Source organism: Aquarana catesbeiana, linkage group LG01, assembly GCF_042186555.1.
Source record: "Aquarana catesbeiana isolate 2022-GZ linkage group LG01, ASM4218655v1, whole genome shotgun sequence".
Classification (NCBI taxonomy): Eukaryota; Metazoa; Chordata; class Amphibia; order Anura; family Ranidae; genus Aquarana; species Aquarana catesbeiana.
Genome location: NC_133324.1, coordinates 972,056,908 through 972,069,918, shown reverse-complemented (window position 1 = coordinate 972,069,918; position 13,011 = coordinate 972,056,908). Strand labels below are relative to the sequence as shown.

Below are 13,011 nucleotides of genomic sequence, written 5' to 3'. Positions count from 1 at the left end.
CCAACACCTAAGGCACCAATTTTTGCAGAGTATATAGGGCAGGCCCCTACTTTCAAACGACTCTTACTTGCAAACGGAAAGAGATAACAGGAAGTGAGATGAAATCTACCCCTAGGAAGGGAAATTCTCTCCTGTAAGAGTTAATATGGGAAAAATGTGTCTCCTCTTCACTGATGCTTTATCACCAATCCTTGATCCACTAAAAACCCCAAATTTTCAAAAAACGTTTGTCATTGGGAAAGAAAGTGAGGTGAAATCTTCTGAAGAGGAGCACAGACAGCAAAACAAATGTCACAGGGGTGATAACCCTTCCCTATGTTTTCCAAAAAACTTAAAAATAGATTCTTTGGCTGGAGCTACACTTTAAAAATGTACCCGTTCAAAATTACAGATTCTACTTAACAACAAACCTACAGTCTCTGTCTTGTTTGCACCACCTGTATACTGCTGTTCAGAGTATATAGGGCCTGGGGGCCCCACACCTTTCCTTATTTTAATTACCTTTTTTTAAAGGGCCTGGTAATGGACTCGGGGGTGGGGGGTACCCATGCCGTTTGTCTCACTGATTTTCATCCATATTGCCAGGACCCAACATTACATTAAAGCCGCAAGCCGTTTTAAATGACTTTTATTCCTTTAACCACTTGCCTACTGGGCACTTAAACCCCCCTCCTGCCCAGACCAATTTTCAGCTTTCAGTGCTCTCACATTTTGAATGACAATTACTCAGTCATGTAATACTGCACCCAAATGAATTTTTTGTCCTTTTTTAAATACAAATTGAGCTTTCTTTTGGTGGTATTTGATCACCTCTGGATTTTTTGTTTTTTGCGTTATAAATCAAAAACGACCGAAAATTTTGAAAAAAACCCACATTTTTCCTAGTTTCTGTGATAACATTTTGCAAATTATTAATTTTTCTTCATAAATTTTGGCCACAATTTATACTGCTACATATCTTTGGTAAAAATAACCAAAATTAGTGGATATTATTTGGTCTGTGTGAAAGTTAGAGAGTCTACAAGCTGCGCTGCAAATCATAAAAAATTGATCACACTTGATGTACTGACAGCCTATCTAATTTCCTGCAACCCGAACAAGCCAGGAAGGTACAAATACCCCCCTAAATGACCCCTTTTTGAAAGTAGACATTCCATGTATTTAGTAAGATGCATGGTGAGTTTTTTAATGTTGTAATTTTTTCCCACAATTCTTTGCAAAATGAAGATTTTTTTCCCCCCCACAAAATTGTCATTGTAATAGGTTATTTCTCTCACATGGCATGTATATACCACAAATAACGCCCCAAAATACATTCTGCTACTCCTCCTGAGTATTACGATACCACATGTGTGGGACTTTTTCACAGCCTGGCCACATAGAGCAGGGGTCTCAAAGTGGTGGCCCTCCAGCTGTTGCGGAACTACAAGTCCCATCATGCCTCTGCCTGTAGGAGTCATGTTTGTGCCTTGCAATGCCTCATGGGACTTGTAGTTTCGCAACAGCTGGAGGGCCACCAGTTTGAGACCCCTGACATAGAGAGTCCCAACCTGCAGGGAGCACCATCACGTGTTCTAGGAGCATAAATTACACATCAAACTGTCAACAATTCTGTGTTTTTCTGTCAATATGGGGTGCTGTGTGTACATTAATGAGGAAAAAAATCAACTTAAATGATTTTAGCAAATGGCTGCAATATAACAAAGAGTGAAAAATTTAAGGGGGTCTGAATACTTTCCGTCCCCACTGAACAGGGATATTCTTAAGCAAAACCTGTACTACTCTGTGTTTGATTTGAGGCTAGGATGGAGGTTCACCTTCCAGCAGGACAATGACCACAAACACACTGCTAAAGCAACACTTGAGTGGTTTAAGGGGAAACATGTAAATGTGTTGGAATGGCCTGGTCAAAGCCCAGACCTCAATCCAATAGAAAATCTGTGGTCAGTCTTAAAGATTGCAAAAGAGAATCTGCGCTGTGTGAAGGTTCAATCCAACAATGGCTTGTAGGTGTCAGGAAAATGGATGAGTGACAGTTCAAACGGATCCAAACAAACACCCAATTGAGCCTGATCCACAAATAAGTGCCACCACCTTATAAAAAACTTGCTTACCAGATGGCAAGTAAAACCAAGCAGACGGCTATAGCCCAGCCAAGGCCTTTGCTTGTGTGGAATGATCGTCTGGACAGGTATGGATATGGATTGGTAGCCTACATACTCCAAACGCCCCAATGCCGTGGAACTCCGATGGACCTCAGTATCTCAGCGGGGTATAAGGGAAAAGACCAACCATAGCATAATATTGCTTCAACATGTTTAATAAAAAACAGTAATGCACTTACATTGAAAATGAAAGTAAAATCACGCTAGCACAAACAGAGCCGACCGGCTGCAAATCAAATCCTGTCCTCCTAGTGAAACAGCGTGGTGATGTCAGCACGTATCCTCCTCCAGACGCGTTTCGTCATAAGTTGACGTTGTCAATGGGGAACGGGTGCGTGCTGAACCACCACCTTATAAATACACACCAGACCTTGTTCTGAGTCCCGTAGGTAGAGTAAAAAAATGCCATCTTAGGTGTGGGCAACCCATCCATTATAATAACTGATGTGTTGGAAAAAACGTGTATAAACAAACGAAAAATACTTTGAACCGTACATAACCCCAATGTAATATACTAGATGGATAGAAATTGTGAAATTCAATGGACATTCAAAATAATGTGAAAATATGAATAAGAATGGGCCATGGGAATTAAATTTATGTGGCTATGTGATATCACCCAAACAAATTAATTTATAATAGTATAAAAAGGAATAACTGAGGATTCCCAATAGCAAATTAATAAAAAAAATATAAGTTACTAAAGTAATATTAACAGTGCATAAATCCATGTGACCGCAAGTGTCAGTGGTAAATTTGAATAAATATAATAATATGATGGTAATAATAAATACAGCCCCTCAGCAAGGCTGACCAGATATGGGATGACAAAAAATAAATAAAATAAAAAATAAAAAATAAAAATAAAAAATAAAAATAAAATAAAAATATAAAAATAAAAATATGGCACACCAAACATATATATAGTTGGGTGGCAATACGCGAAAAAATATTGATTTATTAATAGAAAATATGTTAAAAGAATACATATACAAATTATATATAAAAAATTTAATGATAATATGTAAATATCTCATTGACCAATCAGTGCGTGCCTAGAATTGTTCACCATCCTAACCATGTAGGCCCAGCACATACAAACCAAATACTTTTTTTTTCACTTTAAGCATCATTAAAATCACTGCTCCCGAAAAAACGGTCCTTTTTTAAACTTTTTTTTTTATTAGAGAACCAGAAGTAATTATGCAAGTCTGCATATTTAAGGAGTTCCATGAAGGATGAAAGATACTTCCGGCCTGCTCTGATCCACAAGAATTTTTGGTTCAAGCTAATATCCTAACTGATAGATTCCTGGAAAAGGGATATACTATGGATAGTTTGGTACCTGTGCTTAATACAGTTAAAGAGATGAATAGGGAATCTTTACTCCAAGAAAACCGCCCCAAGTTAATTCTTTCCAAAATATAGGGGTACCTTTTGTGACCACCTACTCCCTTCAGCATAAGAGCATTAAAAAGATAGTTTCCAAACACTGGCATATTCTCAACAATGATACTATTTTAAAAGACGTCCTACCGGATAGGCATCAGGTAGATTTTAGAGGGGCCCCCTCACTTAGGAATAGAGTTGCTCCCAACATCTTGGATCCCCCTACTAATAAGTTGACTTTTTTTGACCAATTAAATGGATTCTACCAACGCAGAAGGTGCCGTGTTTGCTCTTTCAACAGCTGCACACATAGGAGAACTTTAAAATTTAAGTCTACAAGCACTCAGGCACAACATTCCATTACCCCATTTATCACCTGTTCCACAGTGGGCATGGTTTATCTATTGCAGTGCCCATGTGGCCTTCAATATATAGGACGAACCAAAACGCCCCTTACAGGTTCGGCTCAATGAGCACATTACAAATATCAAGTCCGGTTTCAAAAAACATTCAGTGTCAAAGCACTACCTTCGGGTACACAATAGGGATCCTTCGAACACCCTCTTTTTGGGTATTGACAAGTTCAGTCCAAACTGGCGGGGGAGTTCCCTAGTGCATGAGATTTCAAAATTAGAAATGTCATGGATCCATAGGGTGAAGACTTATGTGTCGTATGGGTTAAATGTCGATGTCGATATTAATGCCTTCATTGATAATTCCTAGCCGACTTTTATGTAAACTTGATTTGAGTCACGTTGGTAGGTCTATATAGCCTATTGTTATTGGGGGTCTGTGAGTTAGTATTTGGTTTGTATGTGCTGGTTAGGGATGAGCTGAACACCCCCCCGGTTCGGTTCGCACCAGAACCTGTGAACGGACCGAAAATTTGCACAAACGTTAGAGCCCCATTGACATCTATGGGACTCGAACGTTCAAAATCAAAAGTGCTCATTTTAAAGGCTAATTTGCATGGTATTGTCCTAAATAGGGTTTGGGGACCCGGGTCCTGCCCCAGAGGACATGTATCAGTGCAAAAAAAGTTTTAAAAACGGCTGTTTTTTCGGGAGCAGTGATTTTAATGATGCTTAAAGTGAAAAAATAAAAGTGAAATATTCCTTTAAATATCGTACCTGGGGGGTGTCTATAGTATGCCTGTAAAGTGGCGCGTGTTTTCCATGTTTAGAACAGTCCCTGCACAAAATGACATTTTTAAAGAAATAAAAGTCATTTAAAACTGCTTGCGGCTTTAATGTAATGTCGGGTCCTGGCAATATGGATGAAAATCAGTGAGACACACGGCATGGGTACCCCCCAGTCCATTACCAGGCCCTTTGGGTCTTGTATGGATATTAAGGGGAACCCCGCACCCAAATTAAAAAAAGGAAAGGTGTGGGCCCCCCAGGCTCTATATACTCTGAACAGCAGTATACAGGCGGTGCAAACAAGACAGGGACTGTAGGTTTGTTGTTAAGTAGAATCTGTTTGTAATTTTGAACTGGTACATTTTTAACGTGTTTAGCTCCAGCCAAAAAATCTATTTTAAGCTTTTGGAAAACATAGGGAAGACATTTGTTTTGCTGTCTGTGCTCCTCTTCAGAAGATTTCACCTCACTTTTTGTCCCAATGACAAATGTTTTTTGAAAATTTGGGGTTTTTAGTGAAACAAGGATTGGTGATAAAGTATCAGTGGAAAGGAGAAATGTTTTTCCCATATTAACTCTTACAGGAGAGAATTTCCCTTCCTAGGGGTAGATTTCATCTCACTTCCTGTTGTCTCCTTCCGTTTGCAAGTAGGCGTCCTTTGTAAGTTGGATGTTTAAAAGTAGGGGCCTGCCCTATATACTCAGCAGAAATTTAGGCCTTAGGTGTTGTTGTGGCCACAACACTGTAAGCCCTCACAGGGCCCTGCTGTGAAATATTAGATTAAGAATTGTAATTACATGCCCCTGTTGAACAGGGCCAGAAAAATTGAACCTTTGGTGGTGGTGGTGCTGGTGCCACAACACTGTAAATCCTCACAGTTACTCTTGGTGGGCGCAGAAATGGGCCCTGCTGTGAAATATTAGATCAAGTATTCTAATTACATGTCCCTGTTGAACAGGGGCTGAAAAATTGGGCCTTAGGCCCTGGTGCTGGTGCCACAACACTGCAACCCCTCACAGATACTCTAGTTGGAACGCAGGAATGAGCCCTGCTGCAAAGAATTGCATCAAAAATTGTAATTACACGCCCCTGTTAAACAAGGGCTGAAAAATTGGGCTATAGGCACTGGTGGTGGCGCCCAGAACCAAAAATGTTCTTACAAGCTATCAGCGTGATCATTGAGGAGGAAGAGGATAATTACTCAGGGATAGTCACTCAGCATCAGAATAGGCAGTCTTTGAAGGGATCTGAGATTTCAAAAAAAATTATTCGGTTACATCAGCATCAGGTGCTTGGTAGCTGGTGGTGATCCAAGACTGATTCATTTTTATGAAGGTCAGTCGATCGACCGAGTCGGTGGACAGGCGCACCCTGTGATCGGTTACAAAGCCTCCAGCAGCACTGTATGTGCATTCCAAAAGAACGCTGGATGCAGGACAGGCCAGTAGCTCAATTGCATACTGTGCAAGCTCTAGCCAATGATCCATCCTCAAGACCCAGTAACCCAGAGGATTTTCGGTGGTAAAGGTGTCCAAGTCAGATCTTGCCCCTAGCTATTCCTGCACCATGTAAAACAGACGCTGGCGATGGTTGCTGGAACCGATCATACCTTGGGGCTGCTGACTAAAAAATTGTCTGAAGGCATCGGTCAGACGGCCACCTTCTCCACCGCTCTTTCTTTGACTGACCAAAGCCTCAGCAACACTTTGTCCATAAACAGGAGTTTGTAACCTCCCAGTCTCTGGGAACGTGTTGCACAGACCTTTCTGCAAGGCCTCCCGAAGATGTTTCATCCTCTGCTCCCTCTACGATGGCAAGATAAGGTCCGCAACCTTACCCTTGTAACGTGGATCAAGGAGGGTTGCCAGCCAGTATTGTTCCTTCTCCTTGATACCACGAATACGAGGATCCTTCTGCAGGCTTTGCAGGATCAGGGAGGCCATGCAGCGTAGGTTTGCTGAGGCATTTGGTCCGGAGTCCTCTGGGTCACTAAGGACGACATGATCCGCAGCCACGTACAAGTCCATATGTTTCTTTGGACTGTAAATGATCCCTTAAAGACTGCTGCTGATGCTGAGTGCCAGGCTCCACCTCAATACTGACACAATCCTCCTCCTCCTCCTCTTCCTGTGTGATCGGCAGGCACGCAGGAACACTATCTGGATAAAGGGGGCCTTGAGAGCTAAGGAAGTCCTCCTCCTGCCTCTGTTCTGCCTCAAGTGCCCTGTCCATTATTCCACGCAGCGTGTGCTCCAACAGGTGGACAAGGGGGACAGTGTCACTGATGCATGCACTGTCACTGCTCACCATCCTCCTGGCCTCCTCAAATGGTGACAGGACAGTTCATGCATCCCTGATCATGGCCCACTGGCATGGGGAAAAAAAACAAGCTCCCCTGACCCTGTCCTGATGCCATAGTCGCACAGGTGCTCATTGATGGCCCTCTGCTGCATGTGCAGCCGCTGCAGCATGGCCAATGTTGAGTTCCACCTGGTAAGCATGTCACAGATTAGGCGGTTCTTGGGCAGGTTAAATTCCTTTTGGAGGTCTGCCAGCCGAGCACTGGCATTATATGACCGGCGGAAATGCACACAGACTTTCCTGGCCTGCCTCAGGACATACTGTAAGCCCAGGTACCTGCCCAAGAACTGCTGCACCACCAAGTTAAGGACCTGAGCCAATCAGGGCACATGGGTCATTTGTCCCTGTCGGAGGGCGGAGAGGAGGTTGGTGCCATTGTCGAAAACCACCATTCCTGCCTTAAGCTGGTGTGGCATCAACCTCCTCTGAACCTGCCACTGCAGAGCTGACAGAACCTCTGCCCCAGTATGGCTCCTGTCCCCCAAGCACACCAGCTCAGTCACCGCATGGCATCTTTTGGCCTGCGTACTTGCGTAGCCCCTTGAACGCCTACGGAGCACCGCTGGTTCCAAGGACAAAGCAAAGGAAGAGGCCATGGAGGAAGAAGAAGAGGAGGGGGTGGAGGAGAGAGGTGTGTCAGAATCACTAGTAGTGGCATTTTGGAGGCGTGGTGGCGGAACAACCTCCAACACTACTGCACCTTGTCCTGCATCCTTCCCAGCTGCCAGCAGAGTCACCCAATGCGCCGTGAAACTTAGGTAACGTCCCTGTCCTTGCCTGCTGGACCATGAGTCAGCTGTAATATGCACCTTACCGCTGACCGCCCTGTCCAGCGAGGCCAAGACATTGCCTTCCACATGCCGGTAGAGAGCCGGAATCGCCTTCTGTGAGGAAAAAGTGGCGTTTGGGAACCTGCCACTGAGGAACCGCACATTCCACAAACACAGGGAAGGGGGTTGAGTCTACCAACTGAAAAAGTAGCAGTTGAAGTGCTAGCAATTTTGCCAAGCTAGCATTCAACCGCTGGGCATGTGGATGGCTGGGAGCGAACTTCTTTCTGCGTTGCAGCTGCTGGGGCAGGGAAATTTGCCTGGTACAATCTGACGTCGGTGTACCCATAGCAGATTGCCAGCAAGTACTTGGTTGTGACACACCTAATTCTACACCTTCATTCCTCTCAGTGCAGGTCTCAGAGAGGACTGAAGGTATAGTGGGGTTGAAGATCCCAGCTGATGAGGAGTAAGGAGAGGTCCTCTTTGTTCTTTGGTGTGGGTCTGTTAGGTACGCTTGCCAACAAACTGCATGGTAGGTAAACATATGTCTGGTCAAGCATGTGGTGCCCAAGCGGGAGAGGTTTTGGCCACGCGAGATACGCTTGAGACATATGTTGCAAATAGCAGCGGTGGGATCTGATGCACTCATCTCAAAAAAGGCCCACACCAAAGAACTTTTGGAATAATGCGCAGAGACAGCAGCGCCCTACACATGCGGAGCTCTGAGGTGTGATGCAGTCAGTGTGCTGCCCTTAAGCTGGCCCCTGGAGGGCATCCTGCCTCGTTGGTAATGTGCCTCCTCCTCTTCCTCCTCTCTCCTATCAGGCACCCACAATGAGTCAGTGACCTCATCATCCCCTCCCTCCTCATCACTGGAGCAAACTTGGCAGTATGCTGCAGCAGGGGGAACATGACTGCCAGATTGCTGTCCTTCTTGGGCACCCCCTCTGTCCATGCTCATGTTACTGCCTTCATCTAGCTCAGTATCATCATCAGAGCCTTCTAAACGCTGGGCATCCTCCTGGAGCATGTACCCAACACTGTGGTCAAACAGTTCGAGGGACTCCTCAGGAGGACATGGTGGGGCTAGGTTAGAAGTCACTGATGCCGTTGAGACAAGGGAAGAGGCCGCGTTAGCAGCTGCTTTGCCAGACAAAGTACCCTGAGCATGGGTGAGAGAGGATGAGGAGGATGAGGACGGCTTGGTCATCCACTCGACCAAGTCTTCCGCATGTTGTGGCTCAACGCGGCCAGCTGCCGAAAAAAAGGACTGTTGCCTCTAGACACAGAGCCTGCTTGCCTTCTTTTATTGGCTTGTGACTGTCTGCCTCTCCTTGTTGGCCTTCCAGATATACTATTGGCCTGCAGTGAGCTGCACAAAACTGGGATATATATATATATATATATACCGATTATACTGCAGCTAGCAGAATCAACTGCCTGCCTGTAGTTTTATTAGTATGATAACCCCTGCACTTGTCTTCAGGTAGCTATAATGTAGGTGCAACTGTGCAGGGTACACAGTACAGTAACTGGAAATACGTCAATGAGCCTACACAAGCAGCTGGCTGCAGGTTGCTATACTGTAGGTCAGACTTCAAGTTTTTCCTTTTAATCAGTCTTAAAGATTGCTGTTCACAAGCACAAACCATCCAACTTGAAGGAGCTGGAGCAGTTTTGCAAGGAGGAATGGGCAAAAATCCCAGTGGTAAGATGTGGCAAGCTTATAGAGACTTATCCAAAGCGACTTGGAGCTGTGATAGCAGCAAAAGGTGGCTCTACAAAGTATTGACTTTAGGGGGGTGAATAGTTATGCACATTGACTTTTTCTATTATTTTGTCCTATTTGTTGTTTGCTTCACAATAAAAAAGAAAAGAAAAAAAAACATCTTCAAAGTTGTGGACATGTTCTGTAAATTAAATGATGCAAACCCTCAAACAATCCATGTCCATGTCCCGCGCATGCCGTGCGCCGCTATACGCGCTAGTGCGTATGCGCGCGCGCCGGACGGCTCTTCTATGCACAGGCATTCTTCTAGTGCCAGAATGTCTGCTGGAAGGGATTTCCTGACAGGTCCACTGCGGGTACCGAACACATGGTACGGGCGACACCGTGAGTGGCCACGAATTTTGACATGACAAAACACGGTAACGAATCCTACCAGTGACCATGCGTCTGGGTTCGCATTGGATTGGAGCAGGTGTGCAACACATCCGAAGAGTGTGGTGTGGCGCCGTGCATGACGCACAGAAGATAACTTTGGGTTGGTAAATAAATGAGAGAAGAACCGTGTACAAACAATTCGTAAGTTCCGCTGCGGGAACTAAAACACACGGCATGGGGGATACAAGGAATGGCAACGGTAGAAACTATGCAATGTATCTGATAGGAATCGGTTGTAAAGAGAAATGACTCCGATATGAATCGGTTGTAAAGAGATATGACTCCGATACGAATCGGTTGTAAAGAGATATGACTCTGATACGAATCAGTTGTAAAATGTATGAAATGAATCTGATACGAATCGGTAGAAGGAGTATTGAATGAATCTGATACAAATTGGTTGTAGAGTGTATGCCACCCCTTGCTCTGAAACCGAATACCTACCAACCACCCAGCCCTCCAGGCTAATCAAGTGCAGACAAGGCACCAGGTGGGTCTATAATATAATATACAATACATGCTTATCTCCAAATGAATGAGACGGCAACCCCATGGACAGTCAATCTTATAACCAGTGAAGCCTATAGCGAGTGATATCGGACAACAGCCGACAGCGGCTCGCAGGCTTGGATCTACAAATGAATCGTGTTTGGCAGAAGGAACTTACGAATGTACTACGCATGTGCCGAATGATGTCGGGACATGACCGACAACAAATCGGAGGCAGGTTTTTACGAAAGGGATGCAGGGTAGGAAGCATAACGAATCTCAAGATTGCACATGATACGAAAAGGTTTGAATACTACCTGCGACAGTGAGTGGGAACCTCCGACGAAGACCACGAACAGAGAAGCCGCAATGCACTTGCGATCGAATGCACAGACTCACGAACATGAGGTGAGCTGGGAAGAGTCGGCCCAGTGACGTGTAGTATCGTGCACTGAACCCACAAAGAACATGGGCGAGTGGGCTGCTTAAATACCCTTCGGGCTCCCCCCCATAAATTCAGGCCACCATACTGGCCTTCTTATATGTACATCCAATGGCTATATGTGGTCTGATCAGTGGAACATTTGGGGTCGATTTACTAAAACTGGAGAGTGCAGAATCTGGTGCAGCTCCGCATAGAAACCGATCAGTTTCCAGGTTTTATTGTCAAAGCTTATTTGAACAAGCTGAAGTTAGAAGCTGATTGGTTACTATGCATAGCTGCACCAGATTCTGAGTGCTCCAGTTTTACTAAATTTACCCAAGTGTGTCTATGGTCACATATACCGAAAAAGTTGCCTACCCCTGCCCTAAGATAACAGTACTGGCTGGATAACCCTATGGGTCCAGCGCAATCTTTCCATATTCCTCAACTGTACAAAATGTTTGTGTAAGAGTTGCAAATTACCATAACAGACATTCTATAGAAATTAAAAGAAGAAGTTCACCTGGGTTCAGCACTGAAGCTTATGTATACATTTCCTAGCAGTCATGGAGTAAACGTACACCCACCTCCATAGATTTCAGGTTCCCGTCATTTGACCATTCCACAGTTTTTCTTTGGAACTGTAAAATGATAAGAATGTGAATGACTGATTACAATATATTTGTGTAGTCGCAAATTATTTCACAACTCTTACAAGTTGTTTTCACAGGTGTACCTGGGTTCAGCACCAAGGTTTTTGTATATATTCCCCAATCCCCAGCAGTCAAGGATTAAACTTACACCGACCTCCAGAGATTTCAGTTCCCATCATCTGATCTTCAACATAGAACTGGAAGATGAACACTCTTGAGCTGTTTGAGTTCCGGGATTTCAAGGGAGACTCTGTGTCTATACAGCAAGACACTGCTGACCTGACATCTGTTGGATTCCTGAAGAATGCCGAATCTCTCAAAATCAGTGGACAACCATGGTTTGTCTTCAGTGAAGCCGGTTATAGAGGGAAGTTCAGATGCTTCAAGGAAGGCAACTACAACTCAATCCCAGCATTTCAGAAGAACATCAGCTCCATGAGGCTTGTGAAGGGCGGTCTGTATAACCACAAGATTACTGTGTATGAGCACATCAATTATGGGGGAAAATCTATCAACCTGGATAGACCTACAGATTCCCTTAATCCCTATAGATTTGACAACATGGTTTCTTCACATAAATCTGTAAGCGGGGCCTGGATCCTGTATGCTGGGGAGTTTTACACAGGTGATCAGATGGTCGCTCTGGCAGGAGACGAAATTCCAGATTACCGTACACTTGGCTGGAATGATAAAGTGAGCTCCCTAAAACCTGTGCTGCCTTATGAAGTTTATAACAAGTAAGATGTGGTGAACTGCCCTTCTCCAGCGCCCTAGCAGGACATCCCAAGTCAGTGCTGTTCTCTGCATCTCCCTCTATTCTGCTGATTTCTGCTTATATACAAGGCCAGCCTGTTACAGAGAGCCCAGATTCCCATATCACCAATTCTGATCTGATAAAGACCCCCAGAGAGCACATATTATGATCTAAGAACACCACCAATATTACCAATTCTGATCCATTGAAGACCTGCAGAAAACACCAATTCTGATCTGATGAAGACTACCACTCATCACACCAATTCTGATCCGATGAAGACCACCACCCGTAACACCAATTCTGATCCAACGAAGACCACCTCCCGTAATACCCATTTTGACCTGATGAAGACCTCCAGAGAACACCAACTCCGATCTTATGAAGACCACCATCCATAACACCAATTCTGATCCAAAGAAGAGCACCACCCGTAAAACCAATTCTGATCTGTTGAAGGCCACCACCCGTAACACCAATTCTGATCTGATGAAGACCACCACACATAACACCAATTCTGGTCTAATGAGGACTAAAATATTGTCCTCTACAGGTTGGGACAACCCAAATCAATTGCATCCAAGTTCCAAGACATAGGTTTTAAAGGTGAACTCCAGGTATGTGTTTTATTACATATTAACATTGGTCCAGCTTGGACAAGTATGCATGTGTCATACATATGGGATCCCTGTGAAA

General features: G+C 44.4%; 1 protein-coding gene across 1 annotated transcript; it reads left to right on the top strand.

Annotated features, from left to right (window-relative positions):
* The first annotated feature begins 11,765 nt into the window (after positions 1 to 11,765).
* On the top strand, positions 11,766 to 12,302 carry LOC141128841 (epidermal differentiation-specific protein-like). The gene has a single exon (XM_073616408.1). The coding sequence runs from the start codon at positions 11,766 to 11,768 to the stop codon at positions 12,300 to 12,302; it is 537 nt and encodes a 178-aa protein (XP_073472509.1).
* The last annotated feature ends 709 nt before the right edge of the window (positions 12,303 to 13,011 follow it).

Bases quoted from the DNA above. Each gene is read 5' to 3' on its own strand.
- LOC141128841 (XM_073616408.1), top strand. From the start codon at position 11,766: ATGAACACTCTTGAGCTGTTTGAGTTCCGGGATTTCAAGGGAGACTCT.